At 42.7% G+C, this 26,147-nt stretch overlaps 1 protein-coding gene across 1 annotated transcript in view; it reads left to right on the top strand.

Annotated features, from left to right (window-relative positions):
• Positions 1-26,147, top strand: part of rgs12b (regulator of G protein signaling 12b) — a 269,956-nt gene that overhangs the window by 203,471 nt on the left and 40,338 nt on the right. Inside the window, exon 18 of the mRNA XM_043703699.1 lies at positions 205-876. Coding sequence (XP_043559634.1) covers positions 205-876 — 672 coding nt within the window. The remainder of the gene's footprint in view (positions 1-204; positions 877-26,147) is intronic.

The raw sequence follows: 26,147 nt of genomic DNA, 5'->3' as shown, positions 1-26,147 counted from the left end.
GCTGAAATGTATGATCACAGACATTTAAAATTGAAATAAATTGATATGCATATAGGTTGCCCCTGAATGTGACCCTCTCAAAATATCATACAGGCTTTGATTCAAAAGTAATATCTTTTTTTAAAAAGTACAGTTTCTTTAAAAAGTTAATATGGTCAATGTCCATCTTATTAGCTATCATTTTCCTATTTTGTATTGTGGCAGAGTTTTTTGACCTTCTATCAAAAGCTCAGAGTAATAGAGTGAATGACCAGCGTGGGCTTCTGAACAAAGAAGATCTTGTACTTCCAGATTTTCTACGCCTCAAGCCACCTGTACTTGAACCTGGCTCCTCGACACCTGCAGTTAGTAAAGGAAATGGTAGAAATAGAGAGGAAAGAAGCCAAACTATGCAAAGAAGTGTGACGTCCACAGAACAGTTTGATAAATTAGAGTATGTGGACTCTGGAGCAGCTATCTCATCAGCACTAAACTTCAATGAGAATTCTAACAACATGAAAGCTAAGTCAACAACTCAACACGATAACAGTCATCGGCCTGTGTTAATGCCACCTGATTATGTAGAGCCAGCTACTAAGCAGAAAAATGATGCACCTTTCCATGTGCCAGTATCTCCTATTCCTCATGTCAATGAACAAAGGTGGGAAAAGCGGTCTGAAGTCCGGCAGTCAGAAACTGTGCCACCTTATGAGGATGAAAATGCATTTGATCTGACTCTGGTGGCAGAAGGTGACATCAGTAGTCCAAACAGTACATTATTACCGCCCCCACCAACACCACCGTCCACTATCAGTAAACTGGAGATAGCTAACTATACTCCACCACCTCCCTACACAGATGGTCAGGAGAACTCTTCACACTGTACATCCACTTCAGGTATTTAAATGTGGCATATCTGTTTGTAAAAGAAAAAAAATTAAAATTTTCAGTTGTGCTGAGATTGATCATGTTTAAAAGGATAAAGAAACTGGAAAACTATCTGAATACTTGATGCATGATGCACTAGCTTTTTAAGCATCTAGCAGTTGATAGTTCTAGCATTTATATATATGGAAAAGGTCTGGGTTGGGATACAACAAAAAATCTGGCATTATTTATCAAGTTCCAAGCAGGATTGATTTTTATGTAATCTGTTCTCCACTGTCTGAAGATACATTTTATCTTCCCTGCTGAAATTTCTAGGATATCCTCATAAATTAAACCTTAATCCACTGGTGCTTGCAAGTTTGTCATAAGGGACCATACACATTTTGCAAAAGCCTTGACTTTATTCCATTTCACAAATCATAACCTCTTCTCTTTTCCCATCTTGCAATGAGTAACAATTTCAGTTGAACTTGATAACCCTGAGTAGCTCACTGAAACAAAGTGTAAGATATGCACTACGTATTGCAGTCCTACCCACTTAAATCGATATCATGAGGACTGTTCTAATTTTGCCAACAGAAATGGATGTAATATATCTAAATTACATCAACACAATTTCTTAATGCTATATTTCTACTTCTGTTATTGTGTGTATTAACTTATTTTGCTTTTAGTCATTTAACAATATGATTAAAAAGCAAAATGAGAAGTGTTCTTTGCAGATCAAATCTTGTGTAACTTTTAAAAATAGCTGGCTGCTTCTATCACTGTTGATGGCTTTGGTTGACTGCTCCGATCCTGCACACATTCTGAATGCTTCCTTGTAAATCACATGATTAATATTGGCTTATATTGGCTTTTCATCAATTTCAGTCTCCTCAGCTTCTTGGCAGTTATCCTGGCCCCTCATTATTGAAGCAGTGATATGCTCATTTTTTGAGTGCTAGAGTACAGTGCATGTTTTCATCCATTTGCACAGAAATGTATATGTGCTTTTTTTTATGCCAAGACATTCACGCACAGTCTGAATGGTGGCATCTTCAACTTCATCAGTTGTGAATCCATCATCACTTAGACCATGGAGATTATAGGCACAAAACAACCTAGAATTATCCCGCGGTGTCCAGTTTTTCATTAAATCTGCAGCAGACCCAATAGATTGTCTGTACACTCTTTCCTGACACCAATAGCTTACGACATTTCCACTAATGGTGTTTAAACTTTTGAATAAGCCCTAAATCCATTGGATGAATTAAGGACGTGGAATTGGAGAGAGAAATCAATTTAATGGCTCATATTGACATGACAATTTCATTACTTAAAGACACTATTTTTCTGATGTTTTGACCTTTTCATTATGAGAAGCTGTAGTTTTATCTAGTCATGTCACTTGGTAATGGTGAGAATTGAAACATGGTTGAAACACTTTATCCCACAGTCCCTTGGTGCAGTCGGGTATGTGTCACGTCTGGCAGAATGTCATGGATCCTCCATACATCAATGTCAAGCAAGATCAGTCTGCACAATAATCCTCACTGCAAATTTTCTTATACAAAATAGCATGATAGGTCTTGAAACAACTGAACCACCTTCAGCTGCAATTTTCCATATTTAACTGATCAGAATAGTCTGGATCTTTTCAAAAATCTCATAACAATTAGTTGTTTTGCTGGGGTTTTGATAGAATCATTTGGCTAATTCATTCTCAACATCATTGCATTTTGCAGTTTTCTTATCCTTATCTGGTGTGCATGATGCTGCTTATGCTTTACAGGCACTGTGGCAAATTTCTGAACAGACTTCTTATGTGGAGTTTCCATTCTGAATTGCTTTGATTCCTGGAGTAGTGTTTGCAAACATTCTTAGGTTAAGTTTATGATTAATTATAATCTTGGTAGCTAAAGTAATGTGTGATGGGCATTCACAATATGTTTAATTATCAGCGTAATAAACACACATCAACTTGCTGATGTAGAACATAGAATATTACAGCGCAGTATAGGCCCTTTGGCCCTCAATGTTGTGCCGACCTGTGGAACCAATCTGAAGCTCATCTAACCTAGACTATTCCATTCTTGTCCATATGCCTATCCAATGACTATTTAAATGCCCTTAAAGTTGGCGAGTCTACTACTGTTGCAGGCAGTTTTCCAAGCACCTACTACTCTCTGAGTAATGAAACTACATCTGACATCTGTCCTCTATCTATCACCCCTCAATTTAAAACAATGTCCCCTCATGCCAGCCATCGCCATCTGAGGAAAAAGGCTGTCACTGTCCAATCTATCTAACCCTCTGATTATCTTATATGTCTCAATTAAGTCACCTCTCAACCACCTTCTCTCTAACGAAAACAGCCTCAAGTCCCTCAGTCTTTCCTTGTAAGACCTTCCCTCCATACCAGGCAACATCTTAGTAAATCTCCTCTGAATACTTTCCAAAGTTTCCGTATCCTTCCTACAATGGGGTGACCAGAACCGTACACAACACTCCAAATGTGGCCACACCAGAGTTTTGTGCATCTGCAGCATGATTTCGTGGTTCCAAAACTCAATCCGGCCTGGAGGAAGAACGACTCATCTTCCACCTCGGAACACTTCAACCCCAAGGCATCAATATGGACTTCACCAATTTCTTCATTTCCCCTTCCCCCACCTTACCCCAGTTCCAACCTAAAGGCTCAGCACCATCCTCATGACCTGTCCAACCTGCCAATCTTCCTTCCCACCTATCCACTCCACCCTCCTCTCCGACCTATCACCTTCGTCCCCACCCCCTCCCATTTATCTCTCCATTCTGGAAGCTCCCAGCCTCATTCCTGATGAAGGACTTTTGCCCGAAACGTCGATTTTCCTGCTCCTCGGATGCTGCCTGACCTGCTGTGCTTTTCCAGCACCACTCAAATCTTGACCCAAAACTCAATCCCTGTACCAATAAGAGCTGACGCACCGTATGCCTTCTTAACAACCCTATCAACCTGGGTGCCAACTTTCAAGGATCTGTGTACCTGGACACCGAGATCTCTCTGCTCATCTACACTACCAAGAATCCTACCATTAGCCCAGTACTCTGTATTCCTGGTGCTCCTTCCAATGAATCCCGTCACAGTTTTCTGCATTAAACTCCATTTGCCACCTCTCAGCCCAGCTCTGCAGCTTATCTATGTCTCTCTCTAACCTACCACATCCTTCATCACTATCCACAACTCTACCGACCTTAGTGTCATCCACAAATTTACCAACCCATCCTTCTATGCCTTCATCCATGTCATTTACAAAAATGACAAAACAGATTCTTGCAGTACGTCACTATGAACTGAGCTCCAGGATGAATAGTTCCCATCAACCACCACCCTCTGTCTTCTTTCAGCTAGCTAATTTCTGATCCAAATCACAAAATCACCCTCAATCCCATGCCTCTGTATTTTGTGCGGTAGCCTACCATGGAGAACCTTATCAAAAACCTTACTGAAACCCATTTACACCACATCAACAGCTTCACCCTCATCTACCTGTTTTGTGAGGCATGATCTATCCTTCACAAAACTGTGTTGACTATCCCTAATCAACTTATTCTTTCTGAATGATTGTAAATCCTATCTCTTAAAACCTTTTCTAACACTTTACCCACAACCAAAATAAGGCTCACAGGTCTATAATTTCCAGGGTTATCTTTACTCTCCTCCTTGAACAAGGGAACACCATTTGCTATCCTCCAGTCTTCTGGCACAATCCTGTTGACAACGACGGCGTAAAGATCAAAGCCAATGGCTCAGCAATCTCCTCCCTGGCTTCCCAGAGAATCCTAGGGTAAATCCCATCCGTCCAAGGGGACTTATCTATTTTTACACTTTCCAGAATTGCTAACACCTCCTCCTTATGCACCTCAATTCCAATCTCGTCTAGTAGCCTGTATCTCAGTATTCTCCCCAACCACATTGTCTTTTTCTAGTGTGAATACTGATGAAAAGTATTCATTTAGCACTTCCCCTATCTCCTTTGACTCCACACACAACTTCCCACTACTATGCTTGATTGATTCTAATCTTACTCTAGTCATTCTCGTATTCCTGATGTACCTATAGAAAGTCTTAGGGCTTTCCTTGATCCTATCTGCCAACGACTTCTCATGTCCCCTCCTGGTTCTTAGCTCTCTCTTTAGCTCTTTCCTGGCTAACTTGTAACTCTCAAGCGCCCTAACTGAGCCATTTCATCTCATCCTAACGTAAGCCTTCTTCCTCTTGACAAGAGATTCAACTTCCTTAGTAAACCATGGCTCCCGCACTCAACAATTTCCTGCCTGCCTGACCGGTACATACTTAGCAAGGACATGTAGTAGTGGTCCTTGAATAAACTCCACATTTCCACTGTGCCCATCCCTTGCAGTTTACTTCCCCATCCTATGCATCCTAAATCTTGCCAGATCGCATTGTAATTGCCTTTCCCTCAGCTATAACTTTTGCCCTGTGGTATAAACCTATCCCTTTCCATCATTAAAATAAACAAAACTGAATTGTGGTCACTATCACCAAAGTGCTCACCTACCTCCAAATCTAACACCTGACCAGGTTCATTACCCAGTATCAAATCTAACGTGGCCTTGCCCCTTTAGATTATTAGATTACATTACAGTGTGGAAACAGGCCCTTCGGCCCAACAAGTCCACACCGACCCGCCGAAGCGCAACCCACCCATACCCCTACATTTACCCCTTACCTAACACTACGGGCAATTTAGCATGGCCAATTCACCTGACCTGCACATCTTTGGATTGTGGGAGGAAACCGGAGCACCCGGAGGAAACCCATGCAGACACGGGGAGAACGTGCAAACTCCACACAGTCAGTCGCCTGAGGCGGGAATTGAACCCGGGTCTCTGGCGCTGCGAGGCAGCAGTGCTAACCACTGTGCCACCGTGCCGCCCACATTGGACACATTGGACAAAAACTGACCTATCTAAAGTACTTGAACTATAGTATTCCCAGTTAATATTTGGAAAGTTAAAGTCCCTCATAACAACTACTCTGTCACTCTCTCTCGTATCAAGGATAATCTTTGCTATCCTGTCCTCTACATCTTTGGAACTATTTGGAGGCCAATAAAAAACTCCCAACAGTGTAACCTCCTTTCCTGTTTCTAATCTCAGCCCATACTACCTCAGTAGACGAGTCCTCAAAAGTCCTTTCTGCAACCTTAATATTGTCCTTGACTAACAGTGCCACCCCACCCCTTCTTTACCATTTTCTCTGTTCTTAGTGAAACATCTAAATCCCAAAACCTGCAATAACCATACCTGTCCCTGCTGTACCCATGCCTCTGAAGTGGCCACAACATTGAAATCCCAGGATGTGTCACAGGTAATAAAATTATCCTGGATGAAAAAGTATGTTTTATCAAATTAAGCCTACCAGTTTCTTTTTGTGTTGATGTTGACATCAAAATCCCAGAACCATAGAATATAGAACAGTGCAGCGCAGAAGAGGCCCTTCGGCCCTCGATGTTGTGCCGACCTATGAACTAACGTAAGCCCATCGCCCTTCTTATCCAAGGACTGTTTAAATGCCCCTAATGTGGCTAAGTTAACTACATTGCAGGCAGGGCATTCCACACCCTTACCATTCTGAGTAAAGAACCTGTCTCTGGTATCTGTCTTAAATCTATCACCCCTCAATTTGCGGTTATGCCCCTTCGTACAAGCTGATATCATTATCCTAGGAAAAAGATTCTCCCTGTCCGCCCTATCTAATCCTCTGATCATCTTGTATGTCTCTATTAAATCCCTGCTTAGCCTTCTTCTCTCCAATGAGAACAGACCCAAGTCCCCCAGTTTTTCCTCATAAGACCTTCGCTCTAGACCAGGCAACATCCTGGTAAATCCCCTCTGCACCTTTTCAATGCTTCCACATTCTTCCTGTAATGGGGCGACTCGAAATGCACACAATATTCCAGGTGCGGCTGCACTAGCGTTTTGTACAGTTGCAGCATGACATCACGGCTCTGGAACTTAACCCCTCTGCCAATAAAACTTAACACACCGTATGCCTTCTTAACATCACATCACTATCAACCTGAGTTACAACTTTCATGAACACCAAAATCCCTCTTCTCATCCACACTACCAAGAATTTTTCCATTGACCCAGTATTCTGCCTTCCTGTTATTCTTCCCAAAGTGAATCACTCAACATTTATCTGCATTGAACTCCTCCATTTGCCACATCTCAGCCCAATCCTGCAGTTTATCCAAGCCCCCCTGAAACCTGCAACATTCTTCCACACTGTCCATCACTCCACTTGCAAACTTACAAACCCATCCATCTATGCCTGTGTGCAAGTCATTTATGAAAATGACAAACAGCAGTGTTCCAAAACAAGTAACTGGATACCAGGCTGAATATTTTCCATCAACCACCATTTCTTACAGAAAGCCAGTTTCTAAACCAAACAGCTAAATCACCCTCAATCCCATACCTCCACATTTTCTCCAAAAGCCTACCATGTGGATCCTTATCAAAGGCTTTACTGAAGTCCATGTCAACTGCCCTACCCTCATCCATATGTTTGGTTACCTTCTCAAAAAACTCAGAGTTTTGTGAGACATGACCTGCCCTTGACAAAACCATGTTGACTATGTCCAATCAAATTGTTGCTTGCTAGATGATTATAAATCCTATCTCTAATAATCCTTTCTAAAACTTTTCCTCCAACAGACGTAAGGCTCACTGGTCTATAATTATCTAGGTCATCTCTACTGCCCTTCTTAAACAAGGACACAACAATTGCAATCTTCCAGTCCTCTGGTACTAAACTTGTAGATAATGACTCAAAGATCAAGGACAAAGTGTCCACCATCTCCTTCCCAGCTTCCCAGAGAATCCTCGGATAAATCCCATCAGTCCCAGAGGACTTATCTACTTTCACACCTTCTAGAATTGATAACATCTCCTTCTTACTAACCTCAATTCTTTCTAGTCTAATAACCCGTATCTCAGTCTTCTCCTCTACAATATTCTCCTTTTCCTGAGTGAAATATTCATTTAGCACCTCTCCGATCTCCACAGGATTCACACACAACTTCCCACTTCTGTCTTTGACTGGCCCTATTCCTACCTTAGTCATCCTTTTATTTCTCACAAATCTATAGAAATCTTTAGGGTTCTCCTTTATTCTATCTGCTAAAGACTACTCATGTCCCCTCCTTGCTCTTCTGAACTCTTTCTTTAATTCCTTCCAGCTAATCTGTAACTCTCCATTGCCTCATCTGAACTATCTTATCTCAACGTCACATAAAGTTCTCTCTTCTGCTTAACAAGAGATACAATTTCTTTAGTAAACTACAGTTCCCTTACCGTATCACTTCCTGCCTGCCTGACATGGGCATACCTATCAAGGATCCACAATATCTGTTCCTTAAACCAGCTCCACATTTCCATTGTCCCCATCCCCTGCATTTTGCTACCCCATTCTATGCCTCCCAAGTCTAGCCTAATCACATTCTTATTGCCCTTCCCCCATCCTCTGTGACATGTAGCTATCCCTTTCCATCGCTAAATTAAATGTAACCGAATTATAGTCACTCTCTCCAAAGTGCTCACCTACCACTAAATCAAACACCTGGCCTGGTTCATTACCAAGTACCAGATCAAGTGTGGCATCCCTTCTTGTCGGCCCTTTGACATATTGTGTCAGGAAACCCTCCTGCACACATTGGGCAAAAACTGATCCATCCGACGCACTAAAGTTATAGCATTTCCAGTCAATTTTGGGGAAGTTAAAGTCCCCCATAAAGACCATCCTGTTTCTTTCATTCCTACCCAGAATCATTTTGCCATTCCTCTCCTCCACATCCCTGCAACTTTCCGGAGGCCTACAAAATAAAGTCCCAGCAGTGTGACCTCTCCTGTTTCTAACCTCAGCCCATACCACTTCAGTAGACGAGTCCTCGTCAAAAGTTCTTTCAGCCGCCGTTATACTGTCCATGACTGACAAAGCCACACCTCCCCCTCTTTTACCGCTTTCCCTGCTCTTAATGAAAGATCTAAACCCTGGAGCCTGCGACATCCATTCTTGACCCTGCTCTATCCATGTCTCTGAACTGTCTTTGAAATGTCGAAGTCCCAGGTACCAATCCATGCTGCAAGCTCACCTCCCTTATTCCAGATAGTCCTGGTGTTGAAGTAGACACACTTCAAACCAGCTTGCTTTCTGCCAGCACACTCCTGTGACCATGAAATCCTGTCCATGTCTTCCCTACGGTCACCCTCCGGTACACTGGAACTGCACCACAGGTTCCCATCCCCCTGCTGAGCTATTTAAACCCACCCGAATAGTACTAGCAAATTTCCCACTCAGGATATTAAGTACTCCTCTGGTTCAAGTGAAGACCGTCCTGTTTGTAGAGGTGCCACCTTCCCCAGAATGAGCCCCAATTATCCATATACCTGAAACCCTCCCTGCAGCCACATGTAGTCCCTGTTGTCTTTCCTCGTTATCACGTGGCTCGGGTAACAAACCAGAGATAACAACTCTAGTTTGTTCTAGCTCTCAGCTTCCACCCTAGTTCCCTGAAATCCTGCCTTACATCCCTATCCTTCTTTCTACCTATGTCATTGCTACCTATGTGGACCACGACTTGGGGCTTGTCACCCTCGCCCTTCAGGACTCCAAAGACATGACCCGAGACATCACGGACCCTGGCACCTGGGAGGCAACACACCAACCGTGAGTCTCGTTCATTCCCAACGAACCTTCTATCTGATCCTCTAACCATTGAGTCCCCAATGACTAACACTCTCCTCCTTTCCCCCCTTCCCTTCTGTGCAACAGGGATAGACTCTGCCAGAGACCTGCACCCCACTGCATACTCCTGGTAAGTCATTCCCCCCAACAGTATCCAAAACAGTATGCTTGTTTTTCAAAGGAATGACCACAAGGGATCCCTGCACTGACTGTTTTTTCCCTTCTAACATTTACCCAGCTTTCTTCATGCTTAGGAGTAACTACTTCCCTGTAACTCTGATCTATCACAGACTCTGTCTCCCGAATGATGCGAAGTTCATCCAGCTCCCACTCCAGTTCCCTTTATATGGTCTTGGAGGAGCAAGAGTTTGGTGCACTTTCTGCAGATGTACTTGAATGGGACACTAATGGCGTCCCTCACCTCAAACCGTCATGTAGATATCACCTAAGTGATATCACCTTGCCAGCAATGCCACATCCTGTGAATGATTGGTATAAATAACCATATAGTGATTAAGTATTTTGTATTCATACACAAAGAAGGAACTAGAGCTCCTGGAATATTTATGTTGATTTGAGTGTGACTTGGACATAAAGGTGCTCAGTTGGGCGGGACTGTAATTAGGAGATTTAAAGCAAAATGTGAATGGTGGAAACCTGAAACAAACAGAAAATGCTGGAGCAACCCAGCAGATCAGGCAGCATCTGTGGAGAGAGAACATTTTGAGTCTAATATGATTATTCTTCAGAATTGTAAGCAGTTGAAACATAGTGATTTTAACTACAATACAACCTGAATTATCCGAACATCAATTATCCAAATTTTGCACTATCCGAACAAGATTTTCAAGTTCCGTAAAAATAGCATTAGGCAACTCAGTATTCAGTTATCAGTTAGACAGCATTATGGCGTCTATTGCCGGATAACCGAGGCATGCTCGGATAGCCGGCACTCATAAATTACCGCTTGTTTACGATCAGATCAGTTATCCGCACGATCACTTATCAAATCACTTATCACTTATCTCATCTCATTTGGATAATCGAGGTTGTTCTATACAGTGATTAGTTGACTTCTTTAAAAACAAAAGATGCTTAACACAACAGTGGTTGTGAAAACTACAAAAACTGGACTATTACACAAACTGGTAAAATTCTACTTGCCTTATTTGCTGCTCATGAAAATGTGAAAGTTATTTTGCACAAGCAAATATTTATTAGCAGTTCAAAACATACAAAAGTTAGCTGACATATAACCTTAATGTCACAATTTAGTCATGAAGTTATCTCTCATGAGACAAGACCTGAGCTTAAAAAGTTATGTGGACAGTAACTGGGTTATCCTCTTTTCATTCCAAAGATTTTTGCTGCTTTTATTTCATTGAACAAATCTTAAAAGACTGTATGATTTAAAATTATTGTTAATAGTGACTTGTACATTTCTTTATATGTTGCTTTTCTGATTCTGTACACTAATTTAGATGACTTTAATTGTCATAAATCTCTCTAGAGATTTTAAAACTTTTCACTTACTCTTTGACTTTTCTCTGTCTAATAGCTGTCTGTTAGAGATGTATTCACTGATGTATTACTGTCTTTCAACTTTTATGCTGAATTCTACAAAGAGAAAACATCCCTTTTCCTCAATCCAATATGTTTAACATTGTTCAACATGATTTTAATTTTGATGTATTTTTCCTACATTGTTTGTATAAATCACTTCCTGATTTTCCCATTGGTACCATGATGTCATTCTGGGAGTAGAGTGAAATGGAATACAATCATTTGTAAATTTATAGTTGATAGATTAATATAAAACATTGCATCCTAAGTATGTTTCTGAGACAAGGTATATATAATGACACCTCACCAACAAACTGATCGAGCTCCATAAAATTAATTTTTCCATCAGGAGTTTGAAGCTTTCTGTCACCACACTGCCACTAAATATTGCAATTGTTCCAGTGCTTTGTCCGTGATGTGAGAAAAGGCTTATCTGCACCATAAACAGTAGCATGTACCTGATGGCCTGAATAGTCTGTTCAGTGCTGTAGAATTCACTAATTGAATTTATAGTTTATTAAAATAGATAGAATTGAAGACTGCAGAGATTGAAATATTGTTCACTGGCTTTTGCTCCATCTTTGCCCTTTTTAAAGCCTGATTCATATTAATATTTGAAAGTTTTAGAAAGCTAGGGAGTATTTTAACAAAAATAATCAAGTTTCCCACCACACTAACCTAAGGCAGTGATTTTTGACATGAGGGAGTAAAATTTTCCTTAAGCTGTATGTCATAGAGTCACAAAGTCATAGAGCCTCTGGCCCAACCAGTCCATGCTGACCATGTTCCCAAAATTAAACCACCCCCACCTGCCTGCACTTGGCCCAAATCCCTCTAAATCTTTCCTATTCATGAACTTATCCAAATGTCTTTTAGACATTGTAACTGTACTTGCATCCACCACTTCCTCTGGTAGTTCATTCCACACACAACCATTCTCTCTGGCAGTTCATTCCACACCCAAGCCATTCTCTGTGTAAAAAAGGTTGCCCCTGATGTCCTTTTTAAATCTTTCTGCTATCACCTTAAAAATGTGTCCCCCAATATGAAATCCCCCATCCTAGGAAAAAGAGCTTTGACATTTGGCTTATCTATGCCCCTCATGATTTTATAAACCTCAATAAGGTCACCAAACAACCTCCTAGGGTTCATTGAAAAATGTCCCAGTCTTTCCGGTCTATATTTCTATCTCAAACCCTCCATTCCTAGCAATATTCTGGTAAAATCTTTTCTGAACCCACACCAATTTTATAATATCCTTCCTATAGCAGGTCAACCAGAACTGCATGCAGTATTCCAGAAGAGGCATCACTGATGTCCTGTACATGATGATCCAACTCCTGTACAGTCAGTTCTGCTAAATCATGTTCTCGTGCAATCCCATGTTATAGGAAAATCGTGTAATGGCAGCACCATTTAAACTAATTGGGCTGGAATTGTGTTATAACGAATACATGCTTTAAAAGTTTGTGCTGTAGAAACAGTGTCTCCAATTCGGCAGAAGTGGATACTGCAGATGCTGGTAATCAGAATCTAGATTAGAGTGGTGCTGGAAAAGCATAGCAGATCAGGCAGCATCCGAGGAGTAGGAAAATCAATGTTTTGGGCAAAAGCCCTTCATCAGGAAATGATGAAGGGCTTTTTCTTGAAACGTCGATTTTCCTGCTCCTCGGATGCTGCCTGACCTGATGTGCTTTTCCAGCACCACTCTAATCTAGACAGTGTTCCCAATTCGTCAATCACACTATAGCAAATTCACGTTAACGAAACGCCCATTATAGCAGAATGACCTGTACTTGGAGGTCTGTGAAATGGAGGCAAGCATGCTAAATGTCTTCTTAACCACCCTGTCTACCTGTGACACAAATTTCAAAGAATTACGCACCTGAATCCCTCGGTCTCTTTGTTCTACAGCAAGTATGGCATGGTGGCTAAGTTGTTACCACAGCTCCCTCGCAGCGCTAGGGACCTGGGTTTGATTCCAGCCTCTGGCAACTGTCTGTGTGGAGTTTGCATGTTCTCCCCGTGTCTGTGCAGGTTTCCTTCAGGTGCTCTGGTTTCCTCCCACGATCCAAAGATGTGCATGTTAGGTGAATTAGTCATGCTAAATTGCCCATAATATTCAGGGATGTGTAGGTTAGGGACATTGGTCAGGGGTAGACATTGGATAATAGGGTAGGGGAACGGGTCTGAGTAGGTTACTCTTTGGAGGGTCATTGTGGACTTGTTGAGCTGAAGGGCCTGTTTCCACACTGTAGAGCTTCTAAAATTCTATAAAAACCACCCAAGGCCCTACCATTAATTGTATAAGTCCTGTCTTTTTTCTATTATCAAAATGCAATATATCTCACATTTATCCAAACTAATCTCCATCTGTCATTCCAGCTGAGATAACATTCTTGACTCTAAAAGTTTTACAATGGTTTCTCTTTGTGTTGGATTTTCAAATTTGCTAAACATTTTGTTATTAAGATAATGAGGGAAAGATGCATTTTGACTGAAAGATTAAATGGTGAGAGACTACTGTATTTTTATGGCAACAATAACATTTTGAAGGCATTACTCATTCTTACCATGTTCGACTTCCTGGATCTTCACCAAATAGGATCCTGGTTTTTAAAAATAATTGTCACGGTATGTGAGCCTTGATGGCAAGCTCATAATTTATTGCCCGTCCCTGGTTGCTTATGGTGTTAGGCTATCACATTGAATATACAAGAAATAATAAAAGTTTTCAAACACATGACAAGTCTGGATAGAGAAGAAAGAGAGAGACTCAAAAATAAAGGACTAAAAATGCAAAGGCACTAACTTAAAGTGATTGGCAAACATAGCAAATGTCAGCTAAGAAAAACTTCACCTCAACGCGTGCCAAGGATCTGGTGGAGGCCAAGTCCATGCGGCATTCAAGAGGGCATTTGATGATATTTGAATTTAAACAATGGACTAAATGTTGTGTATTTTTCGCTTAGTCAGAGTTGTGTTAAGTCTTTTAAGAAGGTTTCCAACATGCAGTCTGGTGCGATTTCTTACTGTATTTTCCAAACTTGCCTCATTAATTACCTAATCTGCCCAATGGCATCCCTCATATATGATTCGCATTGCACCACGCACTATTCCCGGACAGCCCAACGCGCAGCAGATATACTTGAATGCCCAGTATCCCTTGCACCCACACCACCTTTAAAAGCCAGTTAAGTACCTGGACAAACACTGTCAGTCCGGAGCTGCTTTGCACAGTTCCTGAGATTTTACCCAGACATGGAAGATGGGGGAAATCTTCACAGTTTTGCAGGTAGTGGCCTGGAGGTCCTGCCGGACAAGGTGGTACAGACATAGGAGGTCCTCTACCCAAGCATTGGAGACCACGACAGCAAACCATGCCATCCTAGTTCGAGATTGTGACCCTGGTGAAGCCAACTGGAGTAATGCACAGTGCTGTATTAAAAGTTCAATGACCTCCTTCATACTGCCAGGGTAAGTGCCACTATCTTGTCTCACGCTTGCTCTAGTTCTGCTATTGAACCCCACCCCACCCACTCCCACTATTGTCTACTGCAGTTCTGGATACACTAATCCTGCATGCCCTCTGTGTTGCCTACTCACTATGTCAGGACACCTCCCTACCTGTACCAAAATAACAGCTGTACCACCCCACTTTCATCTCTCTTAATACGCGTGCATCTCTCATTCCAGGAGGAAAATAAGCCTCAGTACAGAGGGTGGAGGGCTGCCTGACATTTGGTTCCTCACCCCTTATTTGAAGATTGCTCTAACTATGTCCTGAGTGGCTGAGTGACTGTTTCCATGCCCCTGGACTGATATCAAAGGTGGTACTTGACTTACTGTGCCAAGGTTGCCTAAGTGAAGACTGTCTTCCTTGATGTAACTGAGCCTTGTTTTCATAGTCATCTAGCTTTTTTTGGTGAATTTGGTAAGATAGAAAACTGCATAATAATGAGGTGAGTTGGGTCGACAACAAGGCATTTAACACGCAATGATCCCCCTTGATTTTCAAATTGCCATTGCCGAAGAAATACACCTCACATTTGTTAAAATCATAAAAGATGGAGCAAGATCCCCCAACATCAAAATTGGCCTCACCAAACCTCTTGTCAGATTCTGCCACAGATCTCACTATAACCCAAATCACTCAGACTCCTATAAAATTCAAGGGTATTGGGGAGAGGCAAAAGAATGTTACTAAGCCCTAAAGTTTGTTGGAAAGCCAGTGAGACACGATAGGCTGAGTGGCCTATGCAATAACAAATCTCTGTTGTGTTGGTATTCCCACATGGAATGTAGTTTCAGGATTTTGGCCCACTGATGGTTGATGTTTGATGTCAAATGGGTGAATGCCTTGGAACTTGCAGGTAGTGATGCTCTTATGCATCTGTTGATGAGGAGAGGTTGCGGGTTTGAAAAATGCTGTCAAGGGAGCCTAAGTGAGTTGCTGTGCCAGTGTGGGTGGGATGTAATTTTAAGGTAGTGAATGGAATGTCTATCAAATAGCTTAACAATGCAAGAATTCATGAAACAGTGGCAGGATATAGCCACTCAACCTTTCCAAATCTGCTCAGCCATTAAGTATGATCACTTGAATTTCTACCTCATCTCCATTTACCTGCCTACTCCTCATATGCTTTGGAGGATCAAAGTTTTTTTAATCTAAGTTTTGAATGTACTCAATGATGGAGTATTCCCAATCCTCTGGGTAGACAATTGCAGAAATTGACGGACCTCTAAGTGAAGAAATGATTAAGTTGTTTCAGAATAATCCCTTATTCTGAGTCTGTCTTCCATATTCCACATTGTCCAGCCTGGAGAGACAGCATAATTGGTTGGTTTAATATAAAACTACAGTCCCAGACAAAAATCGTATCACTTTCAAACTTAATGATATTCTCGAGTGTTGTTAGAGCTGCACTCATTCAGGCAAGTGGAGCATATTACATTGCACTAATGTCATGCCTCATTAGGGAAGTGTGCTGAAAACCAAGCTTTGCTATTCCTGCAGTTATCGCAAAAATTAAAAATTTTATGAAAATGTGGAACATCATAGAACATTTACAGCACAGTACAAGCCCTTCAGCCCTAAATGTTGCGCCAACCCGTGAAACCAATCTGAAGCCCCATCTAACCTACACTATTCCATTATCATCCATATGTTTATCAAATAACCATTTGAATGCCTTTGAAGTTGGCGAGTCTACTACTGTTGCAGGAAAGGCATTCCACGCTCTTACTACTCTCTGAGTAAAGAACCCACCTCTAACAAATTCCTGATGAAGGGCTCTTGCCCGAAACGTCAATTCTCCTGCTCCTTGGATGCTGCCTGACCTGCTGTGCTTTTCCAGCACCCCACTCTCGACTCTATATCTATCAACCCTCAGCTTAAAGCTATATTCCCTTGTGCTCGTTCATCGAGGAAAAAGGCTGTCGGGTCATTTATAAAAATGTCTCAATTAAGTCATCTCTGACCCTTCTCTTTAATGAAAACAGCCTCAAGTCCCTCAGCCTTTCCTCATAAGACCTTCCCTCCATACCAGGCAACATCCTTGTAAATCTCCTCTGCACCCTTTCTGATGCTAGAATTGTACGCATTGCTCCAAGTGAAGCCGCACCAGAGTTTTGTACAGCTGCAACATGACCTCATGGCTCCAAAACCCAATCCCTCTACCAATAAAAGATAAAACACCGTATAAAGATTAGAGTGGTGCTGGAAAAGCACAGCAGGTGTGGCAGCATCTGAGGAGCAGGAAAATCGATGTTTCAGGCAAAAACCCTTCATCAGGAATGAGGCTGGGAGCCTCCGGTGTGGAGAGATAGATGTGAGGGGGGTGGGACTGGTAGCTAAGAGTTCACTAGGTGGATGAAGGTGGGGATGAAGGTGATAGAGGAGGGTGGAGCGAATAGTTGAGAAGGAAGATTGGCAGGTAGGACAGGTCATGACTATGGTGCTGAGCTGGCAGGTTGGAACTGGAGTAAGGAGGGGGGAGAGGGGAAATGAAGAAACTGGTGAAGTCCACATTGATGCCTTGGGGTTGAAGTGTTCCGAAGTGGAAGATGAGGCATTCTTCTTCCAGGCGTCGGGCAGTGAGGGAGTGGCAGTGAAGGAGGCCCAGGACCTGCATGTCCTCGGCAGAGTGGGAGGGGGAGTTGAAACGTTCGGCCATGGGGTGGTGGGGTTGATTGGTGCGGGTGTCCCGGAGATGTTCCCTAAAGCGGTCTGCGAGAATGTGTCCAGTCTCCGCAATGTAGAGGAGACCGCATCGGGAGCAACGAATACAATAAATGACATTTCTGGATGTGCAGGTGAAACTTTGATGGATGCGGAAGGCTCCTTTGGTGCCTTGGATGGAGGTGAGGGGGAGGTGTGGGCACAGGTTTTGCAAGTCCTACAGGTTTGTGAGGCATGACCCACCCTTCACAAAACCTTGTTGATTATCCCTAATCAATTTATTTCTTTCTGGTTGATTATAAATCCTATCTCTTATAATCCTTTCCAGCACTTAACCCACAATGGAAATAAGGTTCACTGGTCTATAATTACCAGGGTTGTCTCTACTGCCCTTCTTGAACAAGAGGCCAACATTTGTTATCCTCAAGTCTTCCGGCTCTATTCCTGTAGACAATGATGACACAAAGATCAAAGCCAAAGGCTCGGCAATCTCCTCGCTGGCTTCCCCAGAGAATCCTAGGGTAAATCCCATCCAGGCCCAGAGGATTTATCTATTTTCACACTTTCCAGAATTGCTAGCACCTTCTCCTTATAAACCTCAATCCCGTCTACTGTAATAATCTGTAGCTCAGTATACTCCTCGACACCATTGTCTTTTTCTTGTGTGAATACTGACGAAAAATATTCATTTAGCGCATCTCCTATCTCTTCGGTTTCCATGCACAACTTCCCACTACTGTCATTGACAGGCCCTAATTGTACTCTAGTCATTCTTCTTGGTAGTGTGGATGAGCAGAGGGATCTTGGTGTCCATGTACACAGATCTTTGAAAGTTGCCACCTAGGTAAATAGTGCGGTGAAGAAGGCATATGGCGTACTGGCTTTTATTGGTAGAGGAATTGAGTTCCGGAGTACTGAGGTCATGTTGCAGTTGTATAAGACTCTGGTGCGGCCGCATCTGGAGTATTGTGTGCAGTTTTGGTCGCCATACTATAGGAAGGATGTGGAGGCACTGGAACGGGTGCAGAGGAGGTTTACCAGGATGTTGCCTGGTATGGTAGAAAGATCGTATGAGGAAAGGCTGAGGCACTTGGGGTTGTTTTCATTGGAGAAAAGAAGGTTTAGGGGTGACTTGATAGAGGTGTACAAGATGATTAGGGGTTTAGATAGGGTCGACAGTGAGAATCTTTTTCCACGTATGGAGTCAGCTATTACAAAGGGGCATAGCTTTAAATTAAGGGGTGGTAGGTATAGGACAGATGTTAGGGGTAGGTTCTTTACTCAGCAAGTCGTGAGTTCATGGAATGCCCTGCCAGTAACAGTGGTGGACTCTCCCTCAATATGGGCATTTAAGCGGGCATTGGATAGGCATATGGAGGATAGTGGGCTAGTGTAGGTTAGGTGGGCTTGGTTCGGCGCAACATCTTGGGCCGAAGGGCCTGTACTGCGCTGTATTCTTCTATGTTCTATTCTTGGCATACCTATAGAAAACTTTGCCTTGATCCTACCTGCCAGAGACATCTCATGTCCCCTCCTGAGTCTTCTTGGCTCTCTGTTTCGGTCCTTCCTGGCTAACTTGTAATACTCAAGCACGAGGGGTATGTCAGGTTCCAAGAGATCAATTATGTTAGTCCGAGGTACAGACTAATGTTTCTGTGGCCAGCAGTGAAAAATCAGAATGGTGTGTTGCTTCCCTGGTACCGGGATCAAGGATGTCTCAGAGCGGGTGCAGAATGTTCTCACGGGGGAGAGGGGCCAGCAAGAGGCTATTATCCAGATTGGAACCAACGACATAGGAATGGAAAAGGTTGAGATTCTGAAGAGTGATTACAGAAAGTTAGGCAGGAATTTATAAAAGAGGTCCTCAAGAGTAGTAATATCTGGAATACTCCCGGTGCTACGACCGAGTGAGGGCAAGAATAAGAGGAGAGAGCAGATGAATGCATGGCTGAGGAGCTGGTGTATGGGAGAAGGATTCATATTTTTGGATCATTGGAATCTCTTTTGGGGTAGAAGTAACCTGTACAAGAAGAATGGTTTGCACCTAAGTTGGAAGGGGACTAATATACTGGCAGGGAAATTTGCTAGAACTGCTTGGGAGGAATTAAACTAGTAAGGTGGGGGGGTGGCACCCAGGGAGATAGTGAGGAAAGAGATCAATCTGAGACTGGTACAGTTGCGAACAGAAGAGAATCAGACAGTCGGGACAAGATAGGACTAATAAATTAAGCTGCATTTATTTCAGTCGAAGGGGCCTAACAGGGAAGGCAGATGAACTCAGGGCATGGTTAGGAATATGGGACTGGAATATCATAGTAATTATGGGCAGGACTGGCAGCTTAATGTTCCAGGATACAAATGCTGCAGGAAGGATAGAAAGGGAGGCAAGAGAGGAGGGGGAGTGGCATTTTTGATGTGCTGAGGGAGGATATTCCTGGAAATACATCCAGGGAAGTTATTTGAGTGGAACTGAGAAATAAGAAAGGGATGATCACCTTATTGCGATTGTATTATAGACCCCCTAACAGTCAGAGGGAAATTGAGAAACAAACTTGTAAGGAGATCTCAGCTATCTGTAAGAATAATAGGATGGTTATGATAGGGGATTTTAACTTTCCAAATATAGACTGGGACTGCCATAGTGTTAAGGATTTTGATGGAGAGGAATTTGTTAAATTTGTACAAGAAAATTTTCTGATTCAGTATGTGGATGTACCTACTAGAGCAGGTGCAAAACTTGACCTACTCTTGGGAAATAAGGCAGGGCAGGTGACTGAAGTATCAGTAGGGGAGCACTTTGGGTCCAGCGACCATAATTCTATTAGATTTAAAATAGTGATGGAAAAAGATAGACCAGATCTAAAAGTTGAAGTTCTAAATTGGAGAAAGGCCGATTTTGGCGGTATTAGGCAAGAACTTTCAAAAGCTGATTAGGGGAAGATGTTCGCAAGCAAAGGGACGGCTGGAAAATGGGAAGCCTTCAGGAATGAGTTAACGTGAATCCAGAGAAAGTATATTCCTGTTAGGGTGATAGGAAAGGCTGGTAGGTATAGGGAATGCTGGATGACTAAAGAAATTGGGGGTTTGGTTAAGAAAAAGAAGGAAGCAAATGTAAGGTATAGACAGGATAGATCGAGTGAATCCTTAGAAGAGTATAAAGGCAGTAGGAGTATACTTAAGAGGGAAATCAGGAGGGCAAAAAGGGGACATGAGATAGCTTTGGCAAATCGGGTTTTTACAAATACATTAAGGACAAAAGAGTAACTAGGGAGAGAATAGATCCCCTCAAAGATCAGCAAGGCAGCCTTTGTATGGAGCCGCAGAAAATGGGGGAGATACTAAACAAGTATTTTATATCAGTATTTACTGTGGAAAAGGATATGGAAGATATAGACTGTAGGGAAAGAGGTGGTGACATCTTGCAAAACGTCCATATTTCTGGGGAAGAAGTGCTGGATGTCTTGAAACACATAAAAGTGGATAAATCCCCAGGACCTGATCAGGTATACCCTAGAACTCTGTGGGAAGCTAGAGAAATGATTGCTGGGCCTCTTGCTGAGATATTTGTATCATCGATAGTCACAGGTGAGGTGCCGGAAGACTGGAGGTTGGCTAACGTGGTGCCACTGTTTAAGAAGGGTGGTAAGGACAAGCCAGGGAACTATAGACCAGTGAACCTGACATCCGTGGTGGGCAAGTTGTTGGAGGGAATCCTGAGGGACAGGATGTACATGTATTTGGAAAGGCAAGTCTCCTGTCCCACTGAACTCATTTCTAACTACCTCAACACTGTCCTATCCCCCCTAGTCCAGGAACTCCCCACATACGTTCGAGATATGACCCACGCCCTCCACCTCCTCCAAGACTTCCGTTTCCCCGGCCCCCAACGCCTCATCTTCACCATGGATATCCAATCCCTCGACACCTCCATCCGCCATGACCAGGGCCTCCAAGCCCTCTGTTTCTTCCTCTCCCGACATCCCCAGCAGTACCCTTCCATTGACACTCTCATTCATTTGGCCGAATTGGTCCTCACCCTTAACAATTTCTCCTTCGAATCCTCCCACTTCCTCCAGACCCAAGGGCACCCGTGTGGGTCCCAGCTATGCCTGTCTCTTTGTTGGCTATGTAGAACAGTTGATCTTCCGTAATTACACCGGCACCACTCCCCACCTCTTCCTCCGCTACATTGATGACTGCATTGGTGCCACCTCGTGCTCCCGCCTTCCACCCTGACCTTAAATTTACCTGGACCATCTCTGACACCTCCCTCCCCTTCCTTGACCTCTCCATCTCCTTTAATGACGACAGACTTGACACCAACATTTTTTACAAACCCATCGACTCCCACAACTACCTGGATTACACCTCTTCCCACCCTACCTCCTGCAAAAGTGCCATCCCGTATACCCAATTCCTCAGCCTCCGCCATATCTGCTCCCAGGAGGACCAGTTCCACAACAGAACACACCAGATGGCCTCCTTCTTTAGAGACCGCAATTTCCCTTCCCACGTGGTTGAAGATGCCCTCCAACGCATCTCGTCCACATCCCGCATCTCCACCCTCAGACCCCACCTCTCCAACCGTAACAAAGACAGAACGCCCCTGGTGCTCACCTTCCACCCTACCAACCTTTGCATAAACCAAATCATCCGCCGACATTTAACCCTACTGCGAAACCTCTTGCAAGGATGCCTGCCTTGAAGGAGTTTTCCTCCTCTCTCTACAAGAATCTCAGGGAGTCCCTCTCCCACTGCAACTCCCAGGTCATTTCCTCTGCCCTGATTAGAGATAGTCAACTTGGCTTTGTGCATGCGAAATCATGTCTCACAAACCTGATTGAGTGTTTTGAAGAAGTAACGAGGATTGATGAGGGCAGAGCGGTAGATGTGATCTATATGGACTTCAGTAAGGCGTTCAACAAGGTTCCCTATGGGAGACTGGTTAGCAAGATTAGATCTCACGGAATATAGGGAGAACTAGCCATTTGGATACAGAACTGGCTGAAAGATAGAAGACAGAGGGTGGTGGTGGAGGGTTGTATTCAGACTGGAGGCCTGTGACCAGTGGAATGCCACAAGGATCAGTGCTGGGTCCTCTACAATTTGTCATTTACATAAATGGTTTGGATGCGAGCATAAGAAGTACAGTTAGTAAATTTGCAGATGACACCAAACTTGGAGGTGTAGTGGATAGTGAAGAGCGTTACTTCAGATTACAACAGGATCTTGACCAGATGAGCCAATGGGCTGAGAAGTGGCAGATGCAGTTTAATTCAGATAAATGCGAGGTTCCTTCGCTCGACCACCTTCTCCCAGCCTAACAGGTACATATTTATCAAGTACAGGCAGTAGCTGTTCCTTGAACAAGCTGTACATTCCAATTGTGCCCATCCCTGCAGTTTCTTTTGCCATTCTATGCATCCTAAATCCTCCAATTTCCGTCTTTTTAGACCCATGTTGGCAGAAAGTATGGACTGGATTTTTGAACTTAACAAGATTGGCTATATATGTAGGTTTGCTTGCTGAGCTGGAATGTTCATTTCCAGACGTTTCATCACCCTACTAGGTAACATCATCAGTGGGCCTCAGGGTGAAGCACTGTTGATAATTGCTGCTTTCTATTTATATGTTTTGTTTTCTTTGGGATAGTGATGTCATTTCCTGTGGTGATGTAATTTCCTTTCTTTTTCTCAGGGGGTGGTAGATGGGGTCTAACTCGATGTGTTTGTTGATAGAGTTTTGGTTGGAATCCCATGCCTCTAGGAATTCTCGTGCGTGTCTCTGGCTTGTCCTAGGATGGATGTGTTGTCCCAGTCGAAGTGGTGTCCTTCCTCATCCGTATGTAAGGATACTAGTGAGAGTGCATTATGTCATTTTGTGGCATAAAGTTGGAAAATGCGATTGGTTTAGTCAGATCTTTATTAACAAGGGCAGACACGATGGGCTGAATAGCCTTGCTTTATGCTCTATATGTCTGAGTATCAAATCTCAAAATCTGAAATAAACCAAAAAAGTAATGGAAGTACTCAGCAGATTAAGCAGCATTTGTAGACAGGAACTGAGGTCAAAGATTCTGACCTTTCATCAGAACATGTTTCATCATTGCATCACACACTTGTGCCTTATCGATGATGGAGAGGCCTTGAATAGTCAGGAGTTGAGTTACTCATTGCAGATTCCCAATCTGTAACAGCCACAGTATTTACCCAGCTAGTGCAGTTAATGTTCTGGTCAATAATAACGCAAAGATGTTGAACTGTAATCATGGAAGCCTCCATTACTGAGTCCCAACACATTGATGTTCCTTAGTCAGAGTGATTGAGAATACAGGTGCTGATGGAACCCAGTGAGGTAATCCTGTGCATGTCAATCTCCATTTGCTACAAGGAGTACAACCTCATTCTCCAACCTACCCTAATAGCTAAAATCCTTCATCCATGGAGCTTTTTTGGTAAATTCAAGGACCTTCACATCTTTCCTAAAGTATGGTCACAGACTGGGTACTGTGATCTTATTGGCCTTAACAATAAGGTTCAGAATGATTTCCTACATTTGTATTCTTATGTACTGGATTTGGTGGAGCTTTCAGAAAGGTGAGTCATGACCAGGGTATGAAGGGTTGCTGTGGGCGAATCAGTCAGGAGTGCCTTTTGCAGATTCCCAATTATAGAGTAGCAATGGTTGGTTAGCTCAGTTGGCTGGATGGCTGGCTCAGTGACAGGATCTCTCCTCACCCGAGGTTTCATTTCATTCACTGCCTGATGTTGGCCGGTGAAGTGTCTTAAAGGCTCTTAATTGCATTGGCTTCCTCAATTAGCAGCAGTTCTCCAACTGATGGGTGCGAGGATCCATGTCGCTGAACAAAATCCAGCCCAAATCTCATAACGAAATCCAGGATTTCATATGATTTGCTAATTACTCTTTCAGTTTGTCTGGCCACCTTCAAATATCTACACGTGTGAATCTGTGATGTCCCTCTGTTCTTGGACACTTTTCAGTCATTATTTCCTTTCCTTCCCCCCCCCCTCATCACTCTGCCAAAATGAATCACCTTACACTTCTATATGTTCAATTCCATCAGTCATTTATCTGCCCATTCTGTTAACTGTGTCCTGTTACTCCGCATTTCAGTGTCTAAGACAGTTATATATAGATCTAGAAAAGTAGTAATTTTGGCATTGACCTTTGGGAAACTCTTATTATGATGTATTATCTCCAATCTGATAAACTTCCATAGAACATGACTTATTTTCTGTCCTTAAGCTTTTTTTCAAATTCACACTCGCACCAACCCTCCTAATTGTGAGGTTCCATTTTGTTAACCTTTCTTTTATCTAGTACTTTGTCAAATAGAACATATATCGCATTATCTTCATCAACCTTCTCCATTGCTTCATTAAAATGTTAAATTAGATCGTCAAGCATGATCTACCTTTTACAAATCCATCCTTTGAGTTAAGGCAGTTCCAAATGCATTTTGACTTTTTCCCCGTAATTATTGTTCATGAAACCTTTCCCACCATAATCTGGTGTTGTGTGACTTCTGATTTTGTAGAAATTTGTAGCAAGATAGATCTTTCAGCCTCTCAGAACTGCTCTTCCATTCAATGAGATTATGGCTGATCTAATTACTCCACATTCCTGCCTACTCAACTTACTTTTTACTGCTTTGTTTATCAAGAACCTATCACAAGGACTCTATTTCCTCTGCCTTTTGAAGAAGAGAGATCCGAAGACTCACTACCTTTTACAAAACAATTCATTATCTCTGTCTTAAATGAACAGCTCCTGATTTTTAAACTTTTCTCCTAGTTTTAGATTCTCCAACAAGAGGAAACTTTCCACGTGGGCAACCTGTCAAGATCTTATATGTTTCAATTAAGTCACCTCTTACTCTTCTGAACTCTTGAGGATACAAGGCTAGCTGGTCCAACCTTTTACTCATTAGACAAATTACCCATTCCAAGAATTAGTCTGGCCAACCTTCTCTGAACTGCTTTCAAAGCATTCACATCTGCTTTAAGCAAGAGGATCAGCACGTCTCCACAATGTTCCAGATGTGTTCTCACCAATGGTCTATACAATAGAAATGGATATTGAAACTGTAGAATCACAAATAATGAATGTAGAATTGTATATGGTTAACGAGCAAGAATCAATATTGACCTAGATTGACTCTTCCACAACTCTACTCTTACTTTGAGCTCTACAACTGGAAATGGTTCCATGACCTGCATATTGCAAATGCAGGTTTTCTATATGTGATACCCAGCCACTGTGGTGGCAAGAGTAGGAACAACACTTAGACTAGAAGGAGTTTGAAGAAATGTAGGAGCATTAAGCAGAAGAGAAGAAACTAGGAATGGCACCCTTCTCGTGGCAGGATGAAAATTGGAATTTTATGAACAGTAAGGAGAATAGAATTCATGTTTTGATTGGGCCTGCTAAGGGATACAAGTAAGCTGGCACATGATGGAAGCAAGATGGTGCTGACACTAACTGAGAGGGAAGGTACTAGCTTTAACTGCAGACAGTGTGCCAGACTAAGGAAACACAGTGAGATGGCTAGCCCCTTGATCTGTATGGTCGAGAGAGATAGGCAGCATCTTGAACAGTAGGATGAGCATCACATTACCATCCAAGCCTCTCTTAAATTCCAAAGTTCATTGAAAGAGTGTTTGCTTTTAATAGGCTCCATACAATGCAAATTTGTGTCAAAAGACAGGCTGTGAAGGTGGAATGAGGAGTTGGCAACTCATGGTAAGATGATTAGTAATAAGCAGAGTAGCCCTGAAA

This window comes from Chiloscyllium plagiosum, chromosome 2, assembly GCF_004010195.1.
Source record: "Chiloscyllium plagiosum isolate BGI_BamShark_2017 chromosome 2, ASM401019v2, whole genome shotgun sequence".
NCBI classification, from domain to species: Eukaryota; Metazoa; Chordata; class Chondrichthyes; order Orectolobiformes; family Hemiscylliidae; genus Chiloscyllium; species Chiloscyllium plagiosum.
This window is presented reverse-complemented; position numbering and strand designations above follow the sequence as displayed.